Source organism: Chenopodium album, chromosome 12, assembly GCF_948465745.1.
Source record: "Chenopodium album chromosome 12, dcCheAlbu1.1, whole genome shotgun sequence".
NCBI lineage: Eukaryota > Viridiplantae > Streptophyta > Magnoliopsida > Caryophyllales > Amaranthaceae > Chenopodium > Chenopodium album.
In genome coordinates, this window is record NC_137845.1 from 53,714,609 (window position 1) to 53,742,604 (window position 27,996).

Consider the following 27,996-nt stretch of genomic DNA (forward strand, 5'->3'; position numbering starts at 1 on the left):
GAGGGGGATTTGGGGGTGTTACAAGCCCATGCAACCTCACATGCGTAAAGAGGGTTTAATATCTTTTTAAAGTTGTTGTGCTAAAGGAAATTGGCTTTAGATCTGACGAGCATGCAGTGTGTTGAAGATAAAACTCTTATGCTCCACTGCATGTTTGCATCCTACGTCTACATAACTAGACAACAGGGGCGGCGGAGGCCCGGTGCAGGTTTAGCGACCGCACATGGCCCCCATAAAAAAGGGGCCCCAAAATTATTTATAATGTTATTGCTTGACTAATTTTGGTTGGAATGCTCCGTGGCTCAGCGGTTAAACTTGAGGCCTCAACATGAAGGTCTGGAGTTCGAAACTCCCTAGTCTAATTTTGGAACTAAATACTAGTAGTATTTAGTATTTGGCCGCCAGCTGTACCCCACTACATTAACTTTTTGGTTACATGATCTGACAAAAGTAGTCTAAAACAATCAAAAAGTCAACTAAGAATTTTTTTCTTTTTTTTTTTTTTAATTTTTACACTCATTCTTTCTCAAAGTTACAAATCCACTTTTTGCTTTCTCTCTCCAAATTTTATATGAATATCCTAATTTCTATGGACTCTTGGTCATAATATTTGTGTTTGTTACTTTATCATGTACGTTTGTATTTAAAAAAAGACTTATCTATAAATGATCTTGATTTGATATTATTAGAAAGCAAATTTTATATTTTAAGAAAATTAAGAGTAAACTCTTATTTTATTTTATTTTATTTTATTTAAAAAAAAAATTCAATTACTAGTAAACTTTTGGAATAAGTAGAAGTTACGAGTAAACTTTTGGAATAATTCAAGTTTAATTTTTTAGAACTTTGGGTTAGGGCCCAATTTTAAGAGGTCGCACAGGCTCCCCATTTAGTTTGCCCCGCCCCTGCCAGACAACCCACCAAATCGACACGGTGGAGGTTAGATACAAAAGTAATATTTTCACATGTTGCTTCCCAAACCTCACCCGATCATGTCCAAAAACTCTGCTTGATTAGGTGGACTAGAACCTTCATTCACTGACATATGCAATTGCTCAAAAAAATGATCGAAAACTTCTAGATCATACAAAAGTCAAATAAATCTTAACCCACTAAAGAAGAGTATTAGTAGAAAATGGTTGCCAAGAGCTAAAAAAATGCAAGTGAATAACTAAGAAACAAGGGAATATTAGGAATTAAATTAGGGCATAATAACAAACCTAATCTTTTGCTTTAATTAAAATGTAGAATATTGTTTTTGTTTAATTATTTGCAAGAACGAGTCAAATGTCAAGATTAACTTAATTTTCTTCCCTTTAAAAAATTACTTTTTAATTTTTGTTTTATTTATTTGTCACACAACATAAAATTTACACACTTTTCATGTCTTACAAACCTAAATTTGATGCTATTTTTTTACTTACCCCATTTACTCATAGTATTCACAAATCACTAAATCAGTGAATCACAATTAGTGTATAAAAAATAACTAAAATTATGAATAAAAAAACTTTTATACCAATAACTAAATACTTTTTTTTTTAAAATTTTTTTTATTACTTTTATACCAATAAGATTAATTGGCCAACAAATCTTAGAGATACATTAGGAATTTTTCCCATATTCTCCCATGTTTATTTTTTTTCCCCCTTTGGAGCTTTTTCACGTTTACGCTGCGTCGCTGCTCCTCTTCTTCTCTCTCTCCTCCATTAAAGCCTACTCTAAATCCTCCATTGAAGCTGCTTCTTGCCTTTCTTTCCTCCATTGAAGCACCTTCTGAGGTAAAGATGTTTTTTTTTTGCTTTTTCTTTTTGTATAAATTATCGAATATCAATTTCACAATCTAGTGTTAATCGTTAATTTAATTTGTCACTATATTCAATTTAGGGTTCTTCTTAGGTGGATTATTGAACTATTAGTTGTAATTATTGAAGTTGTGAATGATTCTAATGAGCGATTTTGTAGCTGGGATTTTGAAATTTGTTGTGTTTAGCGAGAATAATTTAATGTGATTTTTTGAGCTAATTTTGATGATTGAATCAAATTTGGGTGTTAATGTGTTGCAGGATTTTGTACATAATAACCCTTTAATGTTAGGAGGGAACTATGAAAATGGACCTTTACTCCCTGGGCCTAGGGTGGTCGCCCCTCATTCCTTGGCTCAGGGACGGGCTTGCTTGGATGAGTATGTGAATCGTGATGATGTCGAGTTGTATCGTGCCCGGGAGGTTATTGAGACTGCCAGCACGAGTGGCGGTGGTGGCAGTGTCTTTGAAAATGCTATCACTGTGGTGTCTACTGCTGCAGGAAATACTTCTACTAGTACAAGTACGATGTATTTCCCCCAAACTATTGTGTTTTGTGAGCTCCGTCACGAGGGTTTTGAGGATTCGGTCCCCACTGGGCCTGCTGAGAGCGGGTTGGTGTCGAAATGGCGGCCTAGGGATCGAGTAAGATTCCTTTTTATTCTTGGAGTAGCTTTGTTTTGGTTGTTGTTGTTATTTCATATTGTGTGGATAGAATATAGTATATGGACTTGGGAAATGTGTAATGTATGAAAAATCTATAAGTTCTCTTACGCTGATTTTATTTTTATATTTGGGAAGAATTTAAGTCTATTTCTTTGAGTTTTAGGTATATGTTATTCAGGTTAAGCTGCAATTGTGCCAATTTTTCAAAATAGAGGACTACAAGATGTCCTCTTGTGTGTGATACTGTTAGGAGTCCATGTGTCATATTTACGAAGGGTGAACCTTACTTGTGCTGAGATTATCTTCTATTCCATATTACTTTGTTGAGGATGCAATGCAGTACTGGGGGAATTCTACAGTGCTCAACAAGCTTGTTTGACAAATGGTATATTGGTATCAACCAATAGAGATATAACTCTTCTTAAACCAACAGATTGTCAAATGATATCGACACAATAGTTACTTAGGTGTCTATATATATATATATATTTTGTTAACAAGGTTTGTTAAGACAACATTAGAAAGTGATACTTTTGTTTAGAAAGAGCTTTGAAATACTCCAAAGTATTTACCTGTCAGAAAACTCTTTGAGCTCTCCTGTTGTGTAGGCTCAAATCAGCTTTGAAATTACACTCTGGAACTGTTTGTTTGCAAGATTATGGGAACAGTAGCTCATTCTTTCTTGCTTAGTAGTTTCCTAGGATAATTGGTTCCATGGGTTGGAAAAAATTGCCTTTTTTTTTTTGACTAAATATTTCATACCAGAATATCAAAAATTTTATAATAAAAGATAATAAAGCTGTGCCTCGTATACGAAAGGTGCGTGCCTTCACCTTGCGCCTAGGCTTCAAAGACCCTTTCTGCCTCGGCGCGCCTTGCACTTTTTTAATCTAAGGACTTGAGAGATTGGGTGAAGATGAAGAGGTGTTTTGCTGGTGCTTTGGCCTTTTTGGGAGATATCTTCTGCAGAAATCCTTTAGGGGGAAATTTTAATGAGAAAGCTAGCTTTTGAGTTTATATGCATATGGCTTTTATGAATTGAACTCATTTAAGTAAAGGAAGAGGCAGGATAAGGATGGCTGACCTTAATTACTGACTAAGATTTTTAGGCACAAGGGGTTTGGTTTGTTCTAATTCATGATGGCTTAGATATTATGTGATTCTTGAAGTATTGAAATCGAAGTTTATTCCACCATAATGCACATTCAGCTAGTTAATTACTTAGAATTGATCATAGTTGCCAATTACCGGGTAGGCTGTTAAATGATAATTAAAAAAAATTACCTTTTTCAAAAAAATAAAATTATAATGTGCAGAAATTTCTTAGGAAATGATTTGAATTGGATATACATTGGGCTTTTGATGTGTCATTTTCTTTCTATCATTTCACTATGAGTTAGGTTGTTTTTAATGCTTACCACTAGATATATTTTTGCAGATGAAGACAGGAATGGTAGCTCTTGTTCTATGTTTAAATATCAGTTGTGACCCACCTGATGTTATTAAAATATCTCCTTGTGCACGTTTGGAGTGCTGGATAGGTACGTCCAACTTCTTTTCTGTTCATTTGATTGTGACCTATGTTGCTTAGACTTGGGTAGAAGTGTGAGACAAAAGTATGTGTCCAAGTGTCGAACTCGATAATGCTACAAGAGTTTTGCAAATTTGCTTATTCTTAGTTTCATACCAATGTCTGAGTGTTGGATATCTAATATGGGTACTTGAGGTGAAATGAAGAGTCACAATAACGTAGATTGTAACAACTGAATATTTAAGTTGATGGGTTCCCTTTTTATTTTTTTAATGATGAAGATTAAACTGAATTGGAGATGAGATGTTCCTAATGTTGGTGTGTAGAGTTGTCTGTTACTTTCATATTTTTTTTGGCAAGAGAACTACTCTCAATGCTGTTATGCTGGAAAATAATTTTTTTTTCTTATATATTTGTTAAAGATCCCTTTAGGGTTAAGTAAGTATGACCGCTAAAGAACTTCTCATAATAACATGAAAGAGCAAGTTGTGAGATGAAAAGTTTTTGGATCGCCTTGAGGGTCAATCAAGCTTGTTTAGTATCTCTATGGTAGTTTTTTATTTGTTTTAATTTTTAATGTGAAAATTAATTGCTATGTAGATGTAAATTGGTTAGCAACCTCTGAAAAGGTTCATTGATGATGACAGAATATTGATTTATTAACTATGGGTTTTAAACAATAATGGCAGTATGAATACATCCATTGAAACAATTGATGAAGTTGAATAGATAATAGTTACGAAAAAGATGTATGAAAAGTTTGATTGCTGTTAAGTTGTTGAAGTGGCTGAATCAACACGATGTCATTTGTGAAAGCCATGGAACTTTGAAACGGTCATTTTACTAATATATGGTGCTTAACGATGGGGAAAGGAGAATCTTCAAAAAGAATGAATGGAGCTATGAGCCTATGACAGATGTTTTGCCTGATCTCAAATTCTGCCATTTGGACATACCTTAAGTGGAGAATTTTGATGTTGTAGAATTATGTGTAGGGCATAACTAATGTATGATGAAATAGTGACGACAATGATTTACTTTTGTTATAATATTTTTCAACGTAGCCCTTGGCACATTTATGAAATTTAGAGAAGGGAAACCAATAATAAAACACTGGTAAGAGACTAAGAGGGAATGATATATATATATATGTGTGTGTGTGTGTGTGTTGGGGGGGGGGGGGGCTCTTCTTTCATTGTATTTTCATCAATTTTTTTGTCCCTATTTTTTTCTCCTTATTTTTGTTTCTGCTAGCTCTTGTTTTTCTCTCCTTGTTTCTTTTTTGGAAGGTTGTTGGGGGTGTTTTTAGTGGATGAGTTATTTTTTCTTAGCGACTTCATCCTTGATTAGGTTGTGTGATCTTTAGATGCATTGTTTTGAAGCTTCTATATCCTTTCTGTTACTGTTGCTTTGTTGCCTGCTTGGATATAAGTATAGCACTTGTGCTTATCCTTACCTGTGCTCCATTGTGTCAGACCCATTGGCCATGGCACCTCAAAAAGCACTGGAAGCAATTGGAAAGGCCCTTAGTTTGCAGTATGAAAGATGGCAACCCAAGGTGACTACTATTTATCCTTTCCGTAACACACTTCTGTTTTTCATCATGTTCATATTCGATATTCCCTCGTTTGGCTGACTCGAAATGGTGTTGCTCCTTAATAATTTTTTGGTATCTTCACAGGCTCGGTATAAATACCAGCTTGATCCGACGGTAGAAGAAGTGAAGAGATTATGTAATACTTGTCGTAGATTTGCAAAGACAGAGAGAGTTTTGTTTCACTACAATGGACATGGAGTGCCAAAACCAACAACCAATGGTGAAATCTGGCTCTTCAATAGGGTAAATTGCCTTTTAAACTATCTCATTTCCCTTTTAGCTTTACCTCTTGGAGCTGACTGTTTGCTTCAATATGCGCTTATGCAGAGTTATACGCAGTATATCCCCTTGCCAGTCACTGAGTTGGATTCTTGGCTAAAATCACCATCAATCTATGTGTTTGATTGTTCTGCTGCCGGAAATATTCTTAATGCTTTCATAGAGGTATAGACCTTTTTTGCTGGTGCTTAAAAGCCCCTTTTCCTATGATCCTATAGATGATATGGTGGTGGATGATATGGTTAGTTCTGATTTTTGACAGCTTATCGATGCTTCTGTTTCCACTGGCGCTGCAAAGGATTGCATCTTGCTTGCAGCTTGTGAAGCTCATGAGACCCTTCCTCAGAGTGCTGAGTTTCCTGCTGATGTTTTCACTTCTTGCCTCACAACACCTATCCAGATGGCCTTGAGATGGTAATAATTACTTTTTTCACAAATAATTTTTATGATGCAGCTACTGTTTTAATTGACTTCTGATTCAGTGTTGCCAATATCAATCATTCATCTGGAATAGGGAATTTGTTCACTTCTTTAACTTGTTCTTCCAAACAAGTATCTTTTTGGAATTGCTAAAACACTGTTGGTTTTCCTCTGTTTAATCTCTCCCACCATCCATCGACAGTAATTATGAAATACAGTCAAGGTTGCCAACTAGCTGCCTGTTTATCCATTATACATTTTTGTGGATTAAATTGATTCACTTAAAAAAGACCAAATTTGCTTTCTTGAGAATGATTTGTTTGGCAGTGCCTCTTTGGTTCCTCGCTAATGTTTAGATTTGTGTGAAAGAATATGTCAACCTACTGGCTCGCTTGCAGTGCTATAAGCCAACTTTGCCCTTTTGTGATGCTTTAACTCATTGTATGACATTGCAACTTCACCTGGGTGTGGACTATGGACATGTAATACAGAGATCTGGGAGGACTCAGCTCTTCCGTGTTCTCTGTTTCAACATTATGATTTCAGCTGAATGCAAAATCAACAATTTCTTCCAGATTAGAAATTACATTAAAACCCTAGACATATATCTTGAGCCTTAGCTATGCATGGAAATGGAATGAAACAATGGTGAGAGGCAAACCTCAGTGTGGTGTCGGTAGATGGTTGCCTGATAACAGTCAGAGAAGTGGTTGATCTTTGGTGGGTTGGTGGCTGTAGGCTTGCATCTTTGCTTTGACTCATTGTATAACAGTGCAACTTGACCTGGGTGTGGACTTGTTATACAGAGATCTGGGAGGACCCAGCTCCTCTGTGCTTGCTGTTTCAACATTATGATTTCAGCTGAATGCAAAATCAACAATTACTTCCAGATTAGAAATTGAAAGCCTTAGACCTATATCTTGAGTCATTATTATGCGCAGGAATGGTTTAAAACACTGGTGAGAGGCATACCTCATTCTGGTATCCTTATTGCTAGTGGGTGGTGGCCTGAGAACAATCAGAGAGGTGGTTGATTTGATGGTGGTGGTGGTAGCTCTGCACTTCTGCTCTGCTGTGTTACTGTTACCCATAATCTGTATATGTTGTAATAATGGGGGAGGGGTCTTCACATTTTAGCAAGGAGGGTTGACTATCAAGGGCCTGAGTTATTTGCCTAAATGTTTCTTACTTCCTGTTTTTCTTTTCTTTTCTTTTAATATCTTCAATTGTTTACTTTCTTTAAATAAGAAATAAGATTGTCAATCCTTTAAGAATTATTTTTAAATTAACTTTAAAAGAAGATTTATACTGTAAAATCCAATGGATTAAAACAGCTTATTTATTAACAATATAAATTGCTCTCATTTCCAGCTCATATCCAAAATTTTGGACAGTTTTAAATGTTTCCATGTGTTCTTAAATATAGAATTTCCCTTGTCTGATTCTTAGATACATAAGTGAGACTTACACCTGAATATGATTTCGAACATTAAATCTTTCATGCTATTTGAAGATTTTTATGCCTTTTCAAAATCTTTTTTTTATTATTTATTTTTCTCTGCCAATGTCTTATGCATGTGAGAACAGTGTTAGTGCTAAATATAAGGTGAAGGTATTGATAATTTTGCTACACTGAACTTTGTGAAAGCTAGATGTGTCAATGTTGTCAATAAGATTGGTGAAGAAAAGACTTCTTATGGAGGAGCAAGTAATTGGAAGGTGGATCACAGGTGGCACATAACTTCATATTTTTGTAGGTTGTCTGTGTCTAGATGATCTGATATAAAGTTCATGTGCTTTTAAATGTAGAGCTGACAAACTTCATAAGTTTATATGTATCTCCAATTTAATTTCTGGTTCATAATTCATAATTGGGATTATAAAGATGCCTCTAGAGTGTTTCATGCTTTAATTTTAATAATATTTTAATTCTTGCTTGTTGTGTCCCATTTCTATAGTTTCTCATTTGCTTTGTATATGAGTGAATTTATCAGGTTCTGCAAACGGTCCTTGCTTCGTGAATCTCTTGATCATTCACTCATAGACAAAATTCCTGGTCGTCCAAATGATCGTAAAACACTTCTTGGTGAACTTAATTGGATTTTTACAGCAGTGACAGACACGATTGCTTGGAATGTTCTTCCACATGGTAAAGCTGGTTTTATTTTATTATTAGTTTTTATATGTGTGTGCGTGTTTTGAACTTTGTCTTATAGTTCTCCGTGAATTTGGGATGTTTGATATGTTTTCCATGTGTCAGATCTTTTTCAGAGGTTATTCAGACAAGATCTGTTAGTAGCCAGTCTGTTCCGCAACTTTTTACTAGCGGAGAGAATAATGCGTTCAGCCAACTGCTCTCCAATTTCGTACCCAATGTTGCCGCCAACCCATCAGCATCATATGTGGTATGTATGAAACTTGAGCACACTTTTCAGCAGCACTCATCTTTTATGTGCTTCTCTTTCATTTTTTAGTATGTTTTGCATTACAATAGCAAGAATGTTTCTCTTCTTAACAAGACAACAAGCCGAGCAATGTCTCTCAATGGTCTTCAAATATGTAGTACCATCTCTTTAAAAAGGCTTAGTATTGGGGTGGCATTCTGGCATTTATTAATTATTGTAGGATTTACTCATTCAATTTGTTACAATGTTACCATTTATTCTTTTAGCAAGGCTAACTTTATAAAATTAGTAACATCAATTATCTTTTATAAAAACAATTATTGAGTATACTCGCCACCTTGCTAAGTGGTCATTGCTCTAAAAACTGCAACCAACACATGTTTGTTTAGGATTTGCAGAATTGATAATTTGTCATCTGAAAGTATTTGATGTTGATGCCATGAGAATTGGAGGTGGTAGCCATGTATTGGATTTCCCCTTTTCCAATGGGCTTGCCTTAGATCAAATCTTCATCCAAACAACAGACAAACTTTTAAAAAAATCGGATGTACAATAAATATTGTACATTCGTTATAAAGTTACCCTAAAATGAGTAAAAGTTACCCTAATATGAATAAAGGTTACCCTAATATAAATAAAGGTTACCCTAATATAAATAAAAGTTACGAAATATTTATGCTTTATTGATAAAAGTTACCTAAAAAATTGTAAAAATGACCCTAAATTTAATAAAAGTCACCTTGGATGTACAATAAATTACTATACATCGGATGTATACAAAAGTTACTCCAAACAACAGGGGGTATATAATGAGTTAAGATGTTGAGCCTTTGGTCTAGATCTAAGATAAGGCAGTACAAGGAGTCATGACTTCACGTGCTGAAAGATGTTCATGCTATAAGAAAATGGAGAAAGGGAGATTTGCTGATGTAGAAAATTAAATACTGACCTCATACGACTTTTGTTTGAAAAATTTTGTATGGATGATGCGGGAAATACACAAGGGAGCATAAAACACTTTATGCATGAAAATTAGTTTGGTGATAGGCTTTATAGGAGTGCCTCATGTTCACCTGTGTACGCCTGATGTACGTAGTGGATAAAGAGGTTTTCATCGGAATCTTGGCAAAATTCTATTCATGACCATTTCGCGTAACAGTCAAAGTGGAAATTGTACGAATATCGGAGTATGCCGGCCGGTATGCAGGCTCCCGAAGAGGGAAGCCCAACGAATGTCAATTGACGAGGTTGCTTTTTTTTTTTATCTGGTGTACTTAATAATTTATCTCTAGGATGATGGAGATGCATAAGAAATTATATTGAAAGGTTTGAAGAGATAATTGTGAAAAAAGAAGGAATTTGCCGGAATGGTTTAAATCCTATTATTCCTTGAAATTATGAAGAGATACAAAGCTGCAAAGGTTAAAGAGCTGAAGAAAATATAAGTTTTTGGTGTTGTGTTATTCTTTTTTGGCTTCATGTTACGCTTATATTATATGCATTATTTACCATGTCCCCAAAAGATTGCCCCCTTGCAACTGAAGGTCAAACTTAAAAAGTTCAACTGCAAATTCTCCCTAACCTGGTGAACTCTTACTACATTTATGGAAGGGATCCGTTTCCCTTACACATCCCAAGTACTTGCTCCTTGGTGTTAAAGAAGGTTTTTGCAATGCTGAACTTGCATTGATCAATTTGGCGGATTGGCTAGTGAATAGAAAAGAGACTATCATGAACAACTTCCCGGGATTAAGCTTACTTGTAACAACAAGTCTAGTCCCAGGAGCGTTTTGTTTTTATACTGTGGTTGGTTGTACAAGATCATCTTCCTATCATTAGATTGTCTAAACATCATATCAAATTATCAGATGTAAAACTGTTTGCCGATTATATGAAGTGGAAGATGAGACTTTTCGCCATATATTTTGATTGCTTATTTTTTAAAGCTGTTTAGGAAGGGGTTGCAACTGTTGAAGTTTGCAAGGAACTGTGGTGGCTCGCGCGCTATAGCTAGCCATTTTTGGAGAGCTCTTTTATTTGTTGGCAACATTAATGAGTGAAAATATGTAAACAAATAATTTTAGGGTATAAATGTTAGCACGCTATTTTTAAGAGTTCAAAAAAAAGCAATTAACATTATTGAGAGCGAATTAGTAAATAAACATTTTAGAGTGTATAATTGTCACAATAGTGTTCATAATAGTTTAATTACTAAATCACATTTTAAGGATATAATTGTCCTCACACTGTTCATAAGTGTTTTCTTATACTTTTTAACAAGTAGGGATATAATGGGATTTGGACATTTGCTGCCGAAATTTAGTTTGAAATGAGATTGGTCAGGAAGAATATGTTATTAGGATATTATACTGACTTGTGCTTAATGCTTTTCACAGTAACAATCTATTCTATTTGGTGCTGTAGAAATATGATTATTTTTGCTAAGTTACTGTGGGGGCTTTAGGGTGAAGATGGGGAAAGGGAAACATTTAGGAAAGGTTAGGCCTCTAATATGTCTTCATGTTTGTTTTAAATCCAAGTAAAGGAAATCACTCTATATTCCAATACTACCCCTTCCCTTTTGTACTCTTTCACAACCACAACCAATTTTTCCCTTCTAATTTTTTTTTCACAATAACCACCACCTCTCTCCCCTCTACTCCCCTCTTAACTTAAACCACTGTTGCTGCTACCTTCTACTTTGTTTGTTGCTAAACCTTTCTGGTTAAAGTAAGATTTCTTATCTAATTCTAGTAGTTGGGTGTTGTATGGTGGTTGGGGGTGGATTCTTTTGGTAAGTAATGTTGTAGAGCTGATTTTGCGTTGATGATGTATGAGTTTTAATTGTGTGTGGAGTATAGCGGGTGGGTAGTAGTGGTTGGGTTGTTGTATGGTGGATGGGGGTGGATTCTTTGGGTAAGTAACGTTGTAGAGCTGATTTTGCGTTGATGATGTATGAGTTTTAATTGTGTGTGGAGTATAGCGGGTGGGTAGTAGTGGTTCTAAGGGTGGTGGGGGTGGGTTTTTGTTGTTTGAAGGCTGATTTCATGGTGGTTTGTGTGAGTGTTAGGTGGATGGGGATGAGTTTCAGTGGTTAGAGGTGATTTTCATGACGGTGGTGGTGGTTTAAGGGTGGTGGGGTTGGGTTTTGGTTGGAGGCTATTTCGTGGTGTTTAGTAGGTTTTAGGTGGGGGGTGATGTGTTTCGATGGTTATAGGTGGTTTTTTGTGGTGGTGGTGGCAGGTATCAAGTGTTTGCGTAAGGCGGTTAGTGATTAAGTGAATGGTGTGGTGTGGGTATGTTGGTCAAAGTAGTGGTTGAGATGGCAGTAGTAGAGAGAAAGGGTATACGAAACCTTAAGGGGGCGGGGTGGGTATTGAGTGTAGAGGACTTTGGGGTAATTGAGTGGGAAAAGGGAATGCCTAAATTAACATTTTAAACAATTAAGGTCATCGTCTTTGTTGATTCCATTACCATTTGAATAACCTAAATAAATGCCCCCTAATAGAAACATTACTAGAGAAATTTTGTTTAGATTCCCTCCAAGAGCTTGTGAGTAGATGAGGATTAGACTTTTGCTATAGGTTTAGGGGATGTTTGGTTTGCGCAAGGGAAATGGAAAGGAAGAATGAAAGGTAAATGAGAGGAATATAGTAAAAAAAAAGGGGGGGGGGGGAGTTTAAATGTAATGTATGGTTTTAGAACATAATAGAAACAAATTCTCTTACATCATGCTTGGTTTCAATTGTAGCTATAGTTACGGCTAGCATCCTAACTCTCTCCCATGATGAGTAGCATTACACAAATACACATTGGCCATTGATTTCTTATCAAACAAGATTGATAAAAGGTAGTGCTACTTTCAACTTCATTCCTATGTATTTGTCATTACTAGTTTTACAGCCAAGTACGGTCATCTTTGAGTTTTGGGCTTATGAAAAAGGGGGAATGATGTTAGTGGGTTGTTTCAGGAAGGTTTATGGCTGGCATGAGGGTTATGGTGGAGGGTGAGGCGGTTTTGATTGTGAGGCGGTGATCGATCTCGGTAAGGGAGAGCGGTTAGATTTTGTTGGGTGAGGCGGTCGTGACGGTATTGCTTGCAATAATGGTAGTAGCATTCATGTGTTGGTATTCGGTGGCTGAACTTCGGGTAGCTTTGGGAGTTTGGGAAGGTGAGAGTGGTTTTGATTGTAAAGGGGTGGATTGCATTAGATCTGAGGTGTAGATTAGTTTGAGGACATTGAAATCATGGAAAGGGGTTGATTTGGGTGGAACTCATCAAAGCAAAAGGTACATACAAAACCAAACAACTAGTAAAAGGATTAAGGCTCTTGATTCTCTCTCTTTCCTAAAATCCCCTAATTAATGAACCCTTTGGCGTTTTAAGTATATAAAGGACTACTATCTCTATTGTGAAGTCTAAATTGTTGATTGGCACTCGCTTTTTTCATTTGCTAATTTATATAATCGTATAATTGGGAATTTAAAAAAATTACTAATCTATAGAAAATGTTATAGTTAAGTAGGGTCTTGTTAGATTCAGTACAATGTACTCCTACGTTCCTCTCTTTTGAGAGATTCTAATGTAATTGGAATTTAATACAATAAGATAAATGTATACTTCTGAATATAGTCAAGTGGGATCTTAATAGATTCTTCTCAATTTTTAGTTTCCAAGTATGTAGTTTTTATAAATTTTTGTAATGTATAGCTTGAGATATTTTTATTATAATATTGCGCTGGAAACCATGCAGAATATAACAAGACAATCTTTTAGGAACAAAGGGAGTATACTTCTAGAATTCGAACTTTTTTTAATTTTACGTGTGCAATAATGGAGATATTAATGAATTAAGATGTAGCTTGAAGTCCGTGAAAATTCAAATGGAGTAATTTTTTAGGAGCTGAGGGAGTATAAAGCAATCTTTTCATTAAAAACTGTCACTGATGTCGCCTATTATCTATGTTAATCGGACACGACTAATATTGCGAAGTGTCCGTGTTGAAACGACACTTCACGAAAAAAAGAGAAGAAACATGAAAGAAACACATATCTTGTTCGAAAACCACTATTAATATAGAGAAGATGGAGAGAAGAAGATTGCCATTTATTAGGAGAATTTACCGAGGAAAGAATTCTGATAAAAATAAATAGGGGTAGACATAATGAAAAATTTAAAGCTTTTGTAATATATAATTTATTTATATAAATTTAAGTGACGTATTGACGTGTCCCCGTACTCGTTTCCAATTATCGGATAGAGTCCCCGTGTTCTAAAATTTTGGAACTTGCCGGATCAGACATGTGTACTAAATAAATTGGCATTTGGTTACACCCGTTCCCGAGTCCATGTAACATAACCTATTATTGCTTCCTTTTTTTAAATAATTTTGTATGTTAGAAATGTACTAAATGAATTGGCATTTGGTAAGTAATTGCAACCCGTGCTTGAGCTATTCTATTTCATTGCATCATTTTAATTTATTATTTATTTTTTTTTATTTTTTTTAATATTTTGACTATAGGGATGCATGGGACATGGCTGCTGAAATCTGTCTTTCTCAGCTTCCATCACTCGTGAATGATCCAACTGCGGAGTTTCAGGTGTGTGCCTTTTATGCTTATTGTGCATTTGTGCCATTTAATGTGGATTTAAGTTGAGATGAACAAAGTTTAGAACCATGCCCCTAATTTCCTGAAGGACTCTGGGGATCTGTTTTCATGTGTAGTAATGTGTTGTGTTTTTTTTTTTTTTTTTTCGTTTTTCTCTTTCAGCCTAGCCCCTTCTTTACAGAGCAGTTGACAGCATTTGAAGTATGGCTTGACCATGGATCTGAGCAAAAGAAGCCACCAGAGCAGTTGCCTATTGTTCTTCAGGTGTAGAAATATGTTACCCTCTCTCTCTCTCTCTCACTCCGACAAGCATCCTCTTCGCTCTTATTTAAGCTCCCCCCCCCCCCCCCCCCTTAAATTTCCCGTGTGACAAGTCTAACAAATATGGATATTTTTCAAAAACCTTTTTAAAGGGGGTTTGAAGACTATAGGTCTTTACTCTCTATCATACTTATATGGACTCGGGAACGGGTGTCGTACACGGACACATGTCCAAGTGTTCGATCTGGCAAGTTCCAAAATTTTAGGACACGGGGACTCTGCCCGATATTGGTACGGGGACATGTCTATACGTCATTTAAATTTATATAAATAAGTTATATATTACAAAAGCTTTAATTTTTTCATGACATCCACCCCTATTTTTTTTTTTTTTTTAATTCTTTCCTCCGTGAATTCTCCTAATAAATGGCAATCATCTTCTCTATATCAATGGTGGTCTTCGAACAAGATGTGTTTTTCTTTCATGTTTCTTCTCTTTTTTCCTCTCTACTCTTAATGGAACTGTCCGAGTGCACAGTATCCGTGTCGTGTCATGTCGACACGGACACTTCGTGCTTTCAGTCGTGTTCGATTAACATAGCTTTCTATTACTTCCACTTTATGACGTTCTACAACTTATTTTACTTTTTTTTTTTAACGAGGAAATATTACACCCCCTTTGTTCCCAAAATTTCGACTCCCTTTCCATTTTGAGCCATTTCAAAAAGTTCGACTCACTTATACTTTTTTTTTTTTTTTTGGAAAATCCTTTTTACTATCTTATCGCTTCTACCCATAATATTTACATGTTTTTTACTCACTTTTACTTTATCCATCTTTTTTTCTGACACCCATCTTTCTTTTACTCTATCCATCTTTTTTCTGACACCCATCTCTCTTTTACTTTATCCATCTTTTTTCCCCTTCTCTTTTACTCCGTTCTTTTTAAGTGACACACTTTACCTTTTTAGAAACATTCTACTATTTAGAATTATATCTTTTTTTGGTCCCCGCTACTACATTCTAAATAATTTTTCTCCCCCACGGTCCGTCGGTCCCCACTCCTATATTTTTTTTATTTATTTATTATTATTTCTCTCATCTCACATCCTAGTATTGAATTTTAAAACAAGTTACCCTACTGTACACCCTATGTATTTCTCCTAAAACTCTGCACGAAAGCTACTGTGTCAATTTAAAAATAGAGGGATTACTTCATTCACTTTTATCTTACTCCAACTCACTTTTTCCATGCATTCCTAGATTCAAGAATCTACAGTAATGAGTCGAGCTTTTAGAATCAGAAGGATTATGTAATTTCTTTTTTTTTGTTTATATATAATTTTGGTTTTGCTGTTTTCAGTTCCTGTCCTGTCCTCATTTTTGTATATGTATCCATATTGGTGCTACATAGCTGAATTTTTTTTTTTTTAATCTTGTGATGTAGGTCCTTCTTAGTCAATGTCATCGTTTCCGGGCGCTGGTGCTTCTTGGGAGATTCCTTGATATGGGTCCCTGGGCTGTTGACTTGGTAGTTATTTGAGACTGAGAATATTTGCTTCTTTATCTCCTTTTACTGATTCATATTTTGGAACCTGTTGCTCCTCTTAGCTCACAGCATTTGTTGCATTAACAATGAGTTTGTGCTTGTTTTAGGCATTGTCTGTTGGTATATTCCCATATGTGCTTAAGCTGTTGCAAACTACGACACCTGAACTGCGGCAAATTCTTGTTTTCATTTGGACAAAGATTCTTGCTCTTGACAAGGTTAATATAAAACATAGTATCTTAAGAACTTTCTAACACCCCCCCCCCCCCCCCCCTCCAATTTTCTTTCCTCTTCATACATATATTGGATTCTTTCTAAAGATGTTTTTTTCGCTGGAATGTCAGTCATGTCAGGTTGATCTAGTGAAGGATGGGGGTCATACATATTTTATTAGATTTCTTGAGAGCTCAGAAGCCTTTCCTGAGCAGCGTGCTATGGCTGCATTTGTATTAGCCGTCATTGTAGATGGGCATAAACGGGGACAAGAGGCTTGTATAGAAGCTGGTTTACTCGATGTGTGCCTTAAGTACCTTCAAGATTCAATTCCAAGTGATGCTCAGTCTGAACCTTTATTTCTCCAATGGCTTTGTCTCTGTCTAGGAAAGATGTGGGAAGATTTTACGGAGGCTCAGATAGTAGGTTTACAGGCAGGTGCTGCTGTAATATCAGCGTCTCTATTGTCTGAGCCCCAACCTGAGGTTAGCCTATCATACATCATAGCAATTAATGTGTTGTCATCTTTTAAAAAAAAATTATATCTTCACTCATGTATAAAGTTAGACAACGATGACTATTTTTCAGGTTAGAGCCTCTGCTGTCTTTGCATTGGGAACTTTGCTTGGTGTTGGATTTGACTCTTCAGGAGATGGAGGGGATGAAGAGTGTGATGATGATGAAAAGCTAAGAGCTGAAATTAGTATTATTAAAAACCTTTTAAGTGTTGTTTCAGATGGAAGTCCTCTTGTCAGGGCTGAGGTTGCAGTTGGTAAGAGACTCTTTCTCTTTTACTTTTTCTGCTCTTTATTATACACAATTTGGAATTTCATGCTTGCATTGTTCAATTTTATAAAACTACTACCTTTAATTACCTTTTAGGGAGAATATAAAGAATTGACATGACTATTTCTTTACGTATAAAATTACTAATCATTGTCAAGGGGAGTGTGAGAACACTGTAAATGTCCAAGTGATGAATAGTGCAATTGCAATTATAAAATTTCAGAGAAAGTATAAATTTGGGCAAATTCTCAAAAAGGTTGTGTCGTGCCAAATTTGTGTTTTGTAAGTCAATAAACATGATGAAAATCCTTCTTGACACTAACCTAACCCATTTAACTAATCTAACAAAACACTTCTACACTGGTGTGCCCCATTCAACCCGTTTTAAGTTAAATTTTCATGGAAAACAAGAAATTATTTTCTTATGCCTGATTTGTTATATTATATAAATTCATGTGTAGCTAACCTTTAATTTGCTAATATTTTAAGCATTTGAAATTTTAATTCAAAGAGTGTTAGTTCATTGCTATATATATATGTATATATTTTTTTTTTTTTTTTTTTTTTTTTTTTTGAGGAAATAGTTCATTGCTGTAATGTGCTAAATTATACAATATTTATATATACTTCAGAAAAGCCAGTGAAATCGTGTTAGCTTCTGGTTGAAAATTTCTACACTAACCCAACCCATTTATTATATAGTAAAACTCGCTTTTACCCACTTATGTAAACGGGTCATAAGGGCTTTACACTAACTGACATTTTGTGTCTGTTTTATTTCACGTTGTATCAAGTCAACTTTTTCCAGCCCTAATGTCGGCCTTGAACTTTTGAACATTATATATTGGAGCTAAAAGTTATGAAAATCTCATTGTAGTCTTAAATTGCAACTTATTCCCTAACACAGCCTTAATCTTGATTAAAAAGTAATTGTGTCATTATAATATTTAAGGTTAACTTTGGGTTGGTGGAAGATTTACTAAAGCGCCTCTTACCCTTGCAGGATTTGTCTCTACCCAATTTAACTTTCTTTCTATCCCTCTCTTTAAGTGATAGTTCATCAGTCTTTCTCTGAAAATTGTCATAAAAATTTACTCTTGCTCAAACCTACAATAAAGTGTCCAGCTTCATTTTCCTCATGAACAACCTGCAAATGTTGCACTTATAAGATGCCCTTCCATGGCTGCTGCTTGTACTGAAAGTTGTGTATCATCTCATTTTCTAGGTTAAAAGCAATACCAACAAGCATTGAGTTTGACCCACTTCCCTTCCATTGCTCCTCTGAGAAACAAAATAATTAAATTAAAGAGGATAGTACTAACAAACAGATGAGATGAGCTGTGAAAGAGGATAGAGGATGAATTGATTTTATAAGCTACAGTTGGAAACCCTGTTAATGTTGTAGTGAACAATTATTCATGGGCATTTAACTGTAATCAAATTAGTAAACACTAAATCAATTTATTTTACTGTCAAACTAATATGGTCACATTTAGTACAAAACAGCATATGGGCTACCATAGGAATTTCTACCACATGTAATGTGCCAAAGTTAATGGCCACCATTGGGAATTTCCCTTAAAATAATGTTACTTTGGGGGAGTAATGGCGTGGTTCATGGTGTTTGGATATGCAGTTATTTGCTTCACAAAGATGTGACCTAATGATTTTTGTGTTGATGTAAACACCCCTGAATCTGATTTTTAATCTTTTTGGTTTGCAAATGTTTTACGCCTTCTGAATTTATTGAAGTTCATGGATATGTGAGGTGAAAATCCGTTAGCTAGGTGTGGCATAGGAACACAAAGTTCTATAACGTATTGTATAAGATCATATTCAAAGATTTAATTAGTCTGATCCGCTACTGATTGATGGAAACATATTTTGATGTATCTGGAATATTCATGTTGATGAAATATGTGTCTACCTTGCCACTTTTGCATCCTCATAATATGAATATTTTGTCCTGTTTCATTTAAATTGCTTTCTAACAATTTCCTTATGATATTTGAACAGCTTTAGCTCGGTTTGCTTTTGGCCATAACAAGCATCTCAAATCTGTTGCTGCCACATATTGGAGATCCCAGCCAAACACTGGGCTCAGTACTCCGGGAAGTATCATTACTTCACACATTGGTCCTTTGTTAAGGATTGGGGGTGACAGCACTCCAATTGTTCGGGATGGGAGAGTCTCCACGAGTAGTCCACTGGCTACTGCTGGAATAATGCACGGGTCTCCTCTTTCAGATGATTCATCTCAACATTCTGATTCTGGTGCATCAAATGATGCTGTTGGCAATGGAATAATAAACCATGCTAGACCCAGACCTCTTGATAATAGTCTTTATTTGGATTGTATTTTTTCCATGTGTACATTAGCAAAGGACCCATCTCCTCGCATTGCAAGACTTGGGCGGAGAGTTCTCTCTATTATTGGAATTGAGCAGGTTGTTGCAAGACCCATAAGGCCCTCTACTGGTAGTGTTCGGCCAGGCGAGCCTACCACTTCTGCTGGTGCGAGGCTTTCTGGACTAGCTCGATCATCATCGTGGTTTGATATGAGTTCAGGTATGACTCTGATGTGCTGACAAGCAGCCTGATAAATCTAACTAATGCATTAGCGACAGTATTTGGTGCTGTTGATTGATTGTATCGTTGTCTGTGATCTGATGCTATAATGTCGTTTATTACTCAGACAATTTGCTGTATTTAGATTTAGTTGATTCTTAGCAAAGATTTCTATGCTGAAATATTATTTCGGGGTGGTTTAACAGGTCATCTCCCATTGACATTTAGAACTCCTCCTGTAAGTCCTCCTAGAGCGAGTTACTTGACAGGAATAAGAAGAGTTTCTTCCTTGGAATTTCGACCACACTTGCTCAGCTCTCCAGATTCAGGGTTAGCAGATCCACTGCTAGGTTATGGCGGGTCTAATGCTAATACTGAGCGTAGTCTTCTTCCACGATCAACAATATATAATTGGAGCTGTGGGCACTTCTCGAAACCTCTTCTTACATCAACAGATGATAGTGAAGAATTAATAGCAAAGAGGGAAGCAAAGGAAAGATCAACGTTGGACCTCATAGTAAAATGTCAGCATTATTGTAAGTTGGCTTTGTTTTATAATCATTATTCTACTTGTCACTGCTTGACATGCTGATCCTCTTGTATCCTGATTTTTTAAAAATGTTTTTGTAGCTGTTAGCAAGCTAAATAATCAGATTGCAAGCTGGGATACCAGATTTGAGACTGGTACAAAAACTACCTTGTTACAACCATTCTCTCCTATTGTAATTGCAGCAGATGAGAAGGAAAGGATTAGGTAAGAAAACATTTGTTAATTTGTTTATCTTCCAATATTTTTGTTGATTCTTGAAGAATTAAGTATCTGCTGATGTTTCATTTTGAAAACCTTAAGATAAGCATCTAGTAGCATATTATTTTGTAGATTTTGGCATTTAGTTTGTTTTTGGTTAAGTCCTGGCTATTAAGAATGTTTAGTAATGAAATTTGTTGTAAGTTCATTGGTTAGACTTTTTAATGTGAAAAGTTTGTAAGTAGATTCATTTTCATAATGATATTGATTATTATAGAGGTGTGAGGGACTTTTTAATGTGGTGTGCTTCTCACCTGCAAATCATCAAATGGACTTCTAGCTGTTGGAAAATTTGATACCATTCTTTCTGAAAGATTATGGACAAAAAAGTTGGCAATATTGGAGTTCATGGGTATTGTGATGTATTATCTTTTGTGCACTTTTGTTGTTAGCCCTTGCTGTCCTTCTCTTTGTGATTTAGTTCTGTGTACACGTATGTATACAGTCAATACAGATGTGATGTTTCAATTAGAAAGCTTAGTAAACAAGTGACCTTTCTTACATGAGTAATGACGTCATTGATTTCTAGATGTCTATTTTGCAGAATGTGCCTATCTATTTGGTGAAATTCCTTATTTTTGGCTTGTGCTTAAATTTTGATGATTGAAGTGTTGAAGTTCAAAAGGCTATAATGTTTAGTGGGTTTATACAGCATATAGTGGGAAACTTGGCTTAATGGTTTTGTAAATGGTTCCTGTTTTGCTTACATCTGGTCTTTCAATGTCAAATACACCATTGTACATACTCCCTCCGTCTCATATTATAGTTCCTGTTTTTCTATTTTGAAGACCCAAAATATTTTTCTATTTTTGGATTGTTTGTAAAGACAATTATATCCTCATTTTTTAAACTTTATTCATTGTACTTCCTAAATTACCCTTGACTTTTCCACTTGCATTGTACTTTTTCCCACTTTCTCTCTCTAACTTTTGTCTATAATTGTACTTCTCACTTTTTTTAAAAAAAATGTATTTCATCCACTTTCTTCTCCCATTTCTTAAATACCGTGAAAAAACACAAACAAGAACTATATATTGGGACGGAGGGAGTATTATTTTTGTTATTGTGATTTAAGGTAGAAGCTGAAGCATTAAGGTTTCAACAGCAGATACATCCTCTACTCTTGTTCATGGCAATCTCCTTTTCTGTTATTCATGTGTGTATCACTTCGTATCTTTAGGCCATAGATTATGTAGTTGACTTGATGGCTTGCACATGTTGTGTTACATAATTTGGAAAAATTGGGCAAAATTTGGGAGGGGTGTGGGCAACTGGGCAAAAATTTTGAACTGGGTTATGGACAAAATTTTGAACTGGGGTGTGGGGAAAAATTGGGAGGGATGTGGGCAATTAGAGAGGGGGGGGGGGGGAATTAGCGGGGGGTGTGGGAAAATTTGAACTGGGGTTGCATAATTTGCCCATCCCCCTCGCTAACAGCCAGTCATCAAAGGCAAATTATACTAGTTAATTGGTAATTCTTTGCTCATTTTAACAAAGTAGGGAGCAAATTACGAACTTGTTTCTAATCTCATATTGTCAAATGAGGTAACATTGTTTTGAACAATAAAATAGTCATCTGCTAATTCCAGCAAAACCCGACTATATATATATATTGATTTATTTATTTATTTATATTTTGGTTTATTATTATTTATTTATAATATAGATACAAGTTTTAAGTGCATATCAACATCTTTATTGGTACCAGTTTTATAGTTATTTTATCAGCTGAACAAAAGTAGCTGATCTTTTTCACTTTCACTATATTACTTTTCATTGCTCACATTCATGTGCTTTGTGTTTCTCTCAGGGTTTGGAACTACGAGGAACCAGCACTTTTGAATAGTTTTGACAATCATGAATTTCCTGACAAGGGAATTTCCAAACTCTGCCTTTTAAATGAACTTGATGATAGTTTACTTCTTGTTGCTTCTGGTAAAGTTTCCTCGTCTATGTTCCTTTACATTTTTATGCTATGAGTATGAGAATTCTAATGCATTAAGTAATACTACCTTCATTGTTTTTAGTTGACATGTTTTAACGTTAGCACTATTCACACTTCCCTTTGACTGTGTTTATTGATTTATACATAATGAAAAATAGTCATATGAGATATTGTTAGGTTTTTCACAATATATATTTTCAAAATATCAACTTTTTATAATTTTTTCTTATCGGTAATTAAAGATATTAATGGTTGAATTTGTGCATTGGAAAACGTGACTAAAAAAACGTGTCAACTTAAAAGAATCAGAGGAAGTATATTGATACCTAAATTATTATAACCAAGGGTGAATTATACTTATTTTTTCTTCATGAAGGTGATGGAAATGTTCGAATTTGGAAAGACTACATGCAAAGGGGGAAACAGAAGCTTGTGTCTGCTTTCTCTTCTCTGTCTGTTCAGGGACCTACTACTCGAAATTTGAATGCTGTTGTGGATTGGCAACAACAATCTGGATGCCTAGTAAGCACTTGTTTTGTCAGCCACCTGAACTTTGCATAATTTGAAATGTATTCTAAAATATTTCCATCTATTTTAGTTTGTGGCTGGAGATGTACCGTCAATCAAGGTTTGGGATCTAGACAAAGAACAACTTGTGCAGTCCATTCCTTCATCCCCCGATAGCAGCATATCAGCACTGGTATCTCTTTTAATCCCTACCTCAATAATCTAGTTACCTGTTTCATTTGTGTTGATTTTTGAGATCTAGTATTTAATGTTTCATTTATTTATTCAATTTGTCTTACTATTATGGTTTATATTTTTTTGTGGGATAAAAAATTATGCTTCCCTCGTCTCATTTTAATGGTTTTCCTTGCTTTTTAAACCAAGGAAATCACTGAAGCCTACGAGAGAATTATGAAAAAAATGAAATTTGGAAAGAGAAAGAATAGTAAAAAGTAATAGTGGACCCAAAAGAGTTAAGGATGTGTTTAAAAGGTAAAGTGCAATAATTTTTTAAAACATTTATGTATGGAAAGTGTGTCCATTAAAATGAAATTGAGGGAGTAAATGAGTCATTTCTCTAAACCTCTCCAATCAAATATCCCTTTAATGCCCCTGCAGCCTTAGCCCCTACAGACGCAAGATAAGTTAATTTGTCCCAGACATAATCAGAAGATAAAGAAGCTTCTTGGGAAACCTTCTCAAACCAAAAATGCCACAAAGTTGCCTTAAAAATGCACTATGCTCTCCTTGTCCTTGCCAAACCATGGAGAACAAATTTATAAGCAATCCACCATCATCAGAAAGGAAAACCCTAGTTTTTTTAATACAAAGCAAACAATCTCTACCAAAGCTAATTTGCCATTTCATGATGAAGGAAAACATATGAATATGACTCGCTAGCACTTTGGTACTGCAAGCAAATATCCTAAAGAATTAGCCCCAGCCTAGGCCTTTGAAGCATGCCATTAAAAGTAATCCTACCTAATGCTAACCTCCAAACAAAATTTCTCACCTTTATAGGGACTTTGTGCCTTTTCAAATCAAATTTGTTATTAGGAAAAGTGGAAACTGAAGGGGCTGGGTCAAACAACAGAGAATTTATACACATGAAAAGTTCCTAAAGAGTCCCTTGTTGGATCCTTTACTGTATTCAATCTAAATTTTGAGAACCTGAATTAAAGAAGGAAGCTCCTCAATCTCCATCTCACATGGAGGCCTTTGGAAATATAAATTGTACTCATTTCACAATAATTATAGACACTGGGGTGTTATGCCGAGAAGACAATTGGAATGATCGAGGGAACATAACACCAACAGGTTGCGCTCCTCTCCAAACATCTTCCTAAAAACGAATGTGAGAACCATACTCTATCTTGAACCTCACTAAAGGGGATATCTTAGTGAATACATGTGAAATAAATTCCCAAGGGGTCTTTCTTTGTTCTTAGTTTAATTGTTAGTACATAGCTATATATTCTTTGTGATCAGCTATCATACTCTTAATGAATAGTTGTTATCCTTTTGTTCTTTGTTTCATCAACTTTTTTTGTCTGCTTAACACTGTAACTTGGATTTCTAGGCTGCTTCTCAAGTTCATGGAGGTCAGTTTGCTGCTGGGTTTGTTGATGGCTCTGTCAGACTCTATGACATTAGAACACCTGAAATGTGAGCTAACTTTGGGTCTTCTTTTGTCTTTTATTACTTTTGAATTGCATTGTATGTTGTCAAAGCACATGCTAGCTTGCCTTGTCACATGTTTGGTGGTTTTCTTGGGTTTGAATTAACTTGATTGCACTGACATGTCAATCATGTTGCTATTTGTGAAAGACTCAAATGAGACTACTTGCAGATTGGCCGTTGGAATTTAGTTTGGATAACGGTATTATGTTTTTACTATGGTTAATGCCATTATTTACCATTGGGAAGTTGTGTTCCACAATACATGTGTTAAGAACTAAAAGTATCTGTATGAATGATATGGCACAGGTTTCATTGTGAGAAAACAAGTTTGTTCAAGTTTAGGATATCGGCTAGATCTAAATGGAAGGAACTGGCTGAATTTTATCTAGTTATCAATTTTTTTCAGTAATTTTAAAGCTTTTCCTTACCTACGCACATACATACTTCCTCTGTTCTTTTTTACTTGACCTGTTTCTTTTATCACGCTTGCCAATGCAAAACTTTAACGATCAATAACTTTAATTCTCCATAAGTAAAAATTACAAAAGTTATATATAATGATAGTACTTATTGAGACGAATTCAAAATGATCTCACATGAATATGTTTTTCCTTACATACTATTCACAAAAGACGGTCAAAGAAGGGGTGGTGAATAGTGTAAAAGTCAAAGCGGGTCAAGTAAAAAAGAACGGAGGAAGTATGTATTAATGACAATGTCAACTGTTAAATCAGATAGAATGATTAAATAAACCTTAAATTAAAAGCTACATATAATTTCAAGCATGAGAATACTCAACAGTTTTCTCATTATTTTCTGCTGCTCTTGGTATTCTTTAAACTTTATATGTTTAGTGAGATTTTGAGTCTTCTCAGGGCTTACTATATCTGTAACCGTCTTTGACTTTTTCTAAATGCTCTTATCCTCTTTAGGCTTGTTTGTGCTACCCGCCCGCATATCCAGAGAATTGAAAGAGTTGTAGGAATCGGCTTTCAACCAGGGCTTGATGTGGCTAAGGTGAGTACTCGCCAAATTATTGCTTATATAGCAGCAGCACTTGATAGAAAAATCAGATAAAATTGATGATTCTATTCTTAAATGTTCTTGACAATTAATATATGCACTAATTTTAAGGTCAGAAGAGAGAAAATGGGGCAACAGCATAAAATTTGGCCTATAAATAACAAGTGATTGATCAAGTGGGGTGTTTGTGTCGTGTAAGGAAGGATACTATAATAAATATAATTACCAAATCAGGTATTAAGTAAGAGTGTAAAGAACAGATTCTTCAAAAAAAAAAAAGAAAAAAAAAAAAAACAAAGAGGAACAGAGGTTATACATGCTCAGATGCTCTTGCTAATCCAAGTTTTTTTTTTTTTTTTTTTTTTGTTTCTCTCTGGGAATATAACTCTGTAAACTGGGTTGCACAGCACTGCCTAACCACATTCACTCTTCTATCTCCAGATTGTCAGTGCATCTCAGGCTGGTGACATTCAGTTCCTAGATATTAGAAATCACAGTGATGCATACCTCACAATTGATGCCCACAGGGGATCTCTAACAGCTTTAGCTGTTCATCGGCATGCTCCAATTATAGCCAGTGGTTCTGCAAAGCAGCTTATTAAAGTCTTCAGTTTAGAAGGTGAGCAACTAGGCACCATTCGATATCACCCAACGTTCATGGCTCAGAAGATAGGACCTGTAAGTTGCCTCAGTTTCCATCCCTATCAAGTGCTACTTGCTGCTGGTGCTGCCGATCCCTTTGTTACCTTATATGCCGATGACAATAATCCCACAAGATGAACATGTGTACTACCCAAAGCCGAAGGCTATGGCATTGTTTAAGACAACATGGTGACATGATTGAGATCTATGTTGAAGTTACAGTGATTTGGGATTTTCCAGGGAATTGTTTTCTGGGAGGTATTGGGAATGATGATGCATCAGTCGTGTCACTACGTTCTCATACCGAGTATAATGGAGTTGTGGAGGTTGGGATTTAGGTTTTTCTGCTGCACATTCATTAGCCCCCATGTAAATTTCGAGCCAGATGGAAAAGAGTCCATTCATTCCAGGGAGGCTTCTGCTAATAAGCTTGCAATATAGGTATTGACAGTGTAAATATATATAAATGCCTTGCGTCTTTGTCCATCATTTGTTATTATGTCTTTTTTTCAAAATTTCTGTAGGGGGGAGGGGTTTTGTAATGTTTTTCTTTTCCATTTGTTTCAAATTTGTAGCATATTACAAGCAAGCGTTCATATTAGTCAGTGAATTTGGGTGATTGACCCTAACGGTTTAGGCGACAGAGGGATGTTGGTGCATATTTATGCATGTATTAGCTGATTAACGAGTGCTCTAGTGGTAGAGGTAGATGCTTGATGTCCATCATTTAATCTTGTACATAGTATTTGTTGAAATTGTGATTTACTTAATTGTAATCAGCGTGTATCCATTATCCTTCAGAATTCTTGTCTTCTAATAAGCTCTCTTAATTTTCATCTAAATTTTGTCTCCCTATAATTTTCACTGAATTTTACTCAAATGATGTCACAAAATTTGGATTATTCTCAATGGTACTTGACTAAAATATTGGAACTATTGTAGCTTTTCAATGGAATTTGTAGTTAAGGTAAGATACTTCGTAACTGTAATACGGGTATTCAAGTTCTATTGTTCTAACCAAGCCACCACAAGTTTTTTAAACTATATGTACTCGTATGTTTTAGAGGATCCAAATCTGGCTGGGCCTTTGAGTAAAATCTTGTGCCCAAACTCGCAAAATAATGTCGAGATTGTCGGGCCTAAATGAGTTTTTTTGGGGCTAGGCTCGGGTTTTGAACTTAAAGCGGGTTTTATGCTTGTCAAAATCTGCACTTTTTTGGGCCAGTTTGGACTAGACATCGGATCGGATCGCAGATGATCATTTCTAATATGTTTATGGACTTTGTTTATGAATGTTACAATATAGAGTCTATGGATACTTTTCCATCTTTAATTAAAAAGGCTTATATTCCATCCCATTCATCCATTCCATTATGAATTAACAATTGTATGTAAACAATCGAACCAAAGCAAACATTGATTAATTGATGATAAATAAAAAATACACCACTAATATAATGTAATAGTATAATAATGGTATAATATTAAATCAATTCACAATTCGTAGCTGCATTGAAATCCGGAATTAGACAAGCTTTTACCCTGAGATTCTACATGAGATTTCTATTCTCGTTGAGCTAAGATGCCCATGCCCCACGCCTCGTGCCTACATGAACCAATTGACAACAAAAATGAGAACTAAACCATACCTAATATGTAATAAATCTGTAGTTCTTTACTTGAACATGATTTAAATT

At 35.4% G+C, this 27,996-nt stretch overlaps 1 protein-coding gene across 1 annotated transcript; it reads left to right on the forward strand.

The window, feature by feature from the left end:
• The first annotated feature begins 1,626 nt into the window (after window positions 1–1,626).
• On the forward strand, window positions 1,627–27,115 carry LOC145570633 (regulatory-associated protein of TOR 1-like). Its single transcript, XM_081629763.1, has 24 exons — window positions 1,627–1,781; window positions 2,067–2,450; window positions 3,910–4,012; window positions 5,478–5,560; window positions 5,684–5,842; window positions 5,927–6,043; window positions 6,141–6,292; window positions 8,293–8,447; window positions 8,559–8,703; window positions 14,230–14,308; window positions 14,480–14,581; window positions 16,026–16,109; window positions 16,235–16,345; window positions 16,472–16,825; window positions 16,929–17,112; window positions 19,143–19,694; window positions 19,901–20,230; window positions 20,325–20,448; window positions 22,313–22,437; window positions 22,824–22,969; window positions 23,046–23,147; window positions 24,534–24,619; window positions 25,567–25,651; window positions 26,099–27,115. Exons 2-24 carry the CDS (start codon window positions 2,091–2,093, stop codon window positions 26,435–26,437), a joined length of 4,077 nt encoding a protein of 1,358 aa, XP_081485889.1. The 5' UTR covers window positions 1,627–1,781; window positions 2,067–2,090; the 3' UTR covers window positions 26,438–27,115.
• Window positions 27,116–27,996: the final 881 nt, after the last annotated feature.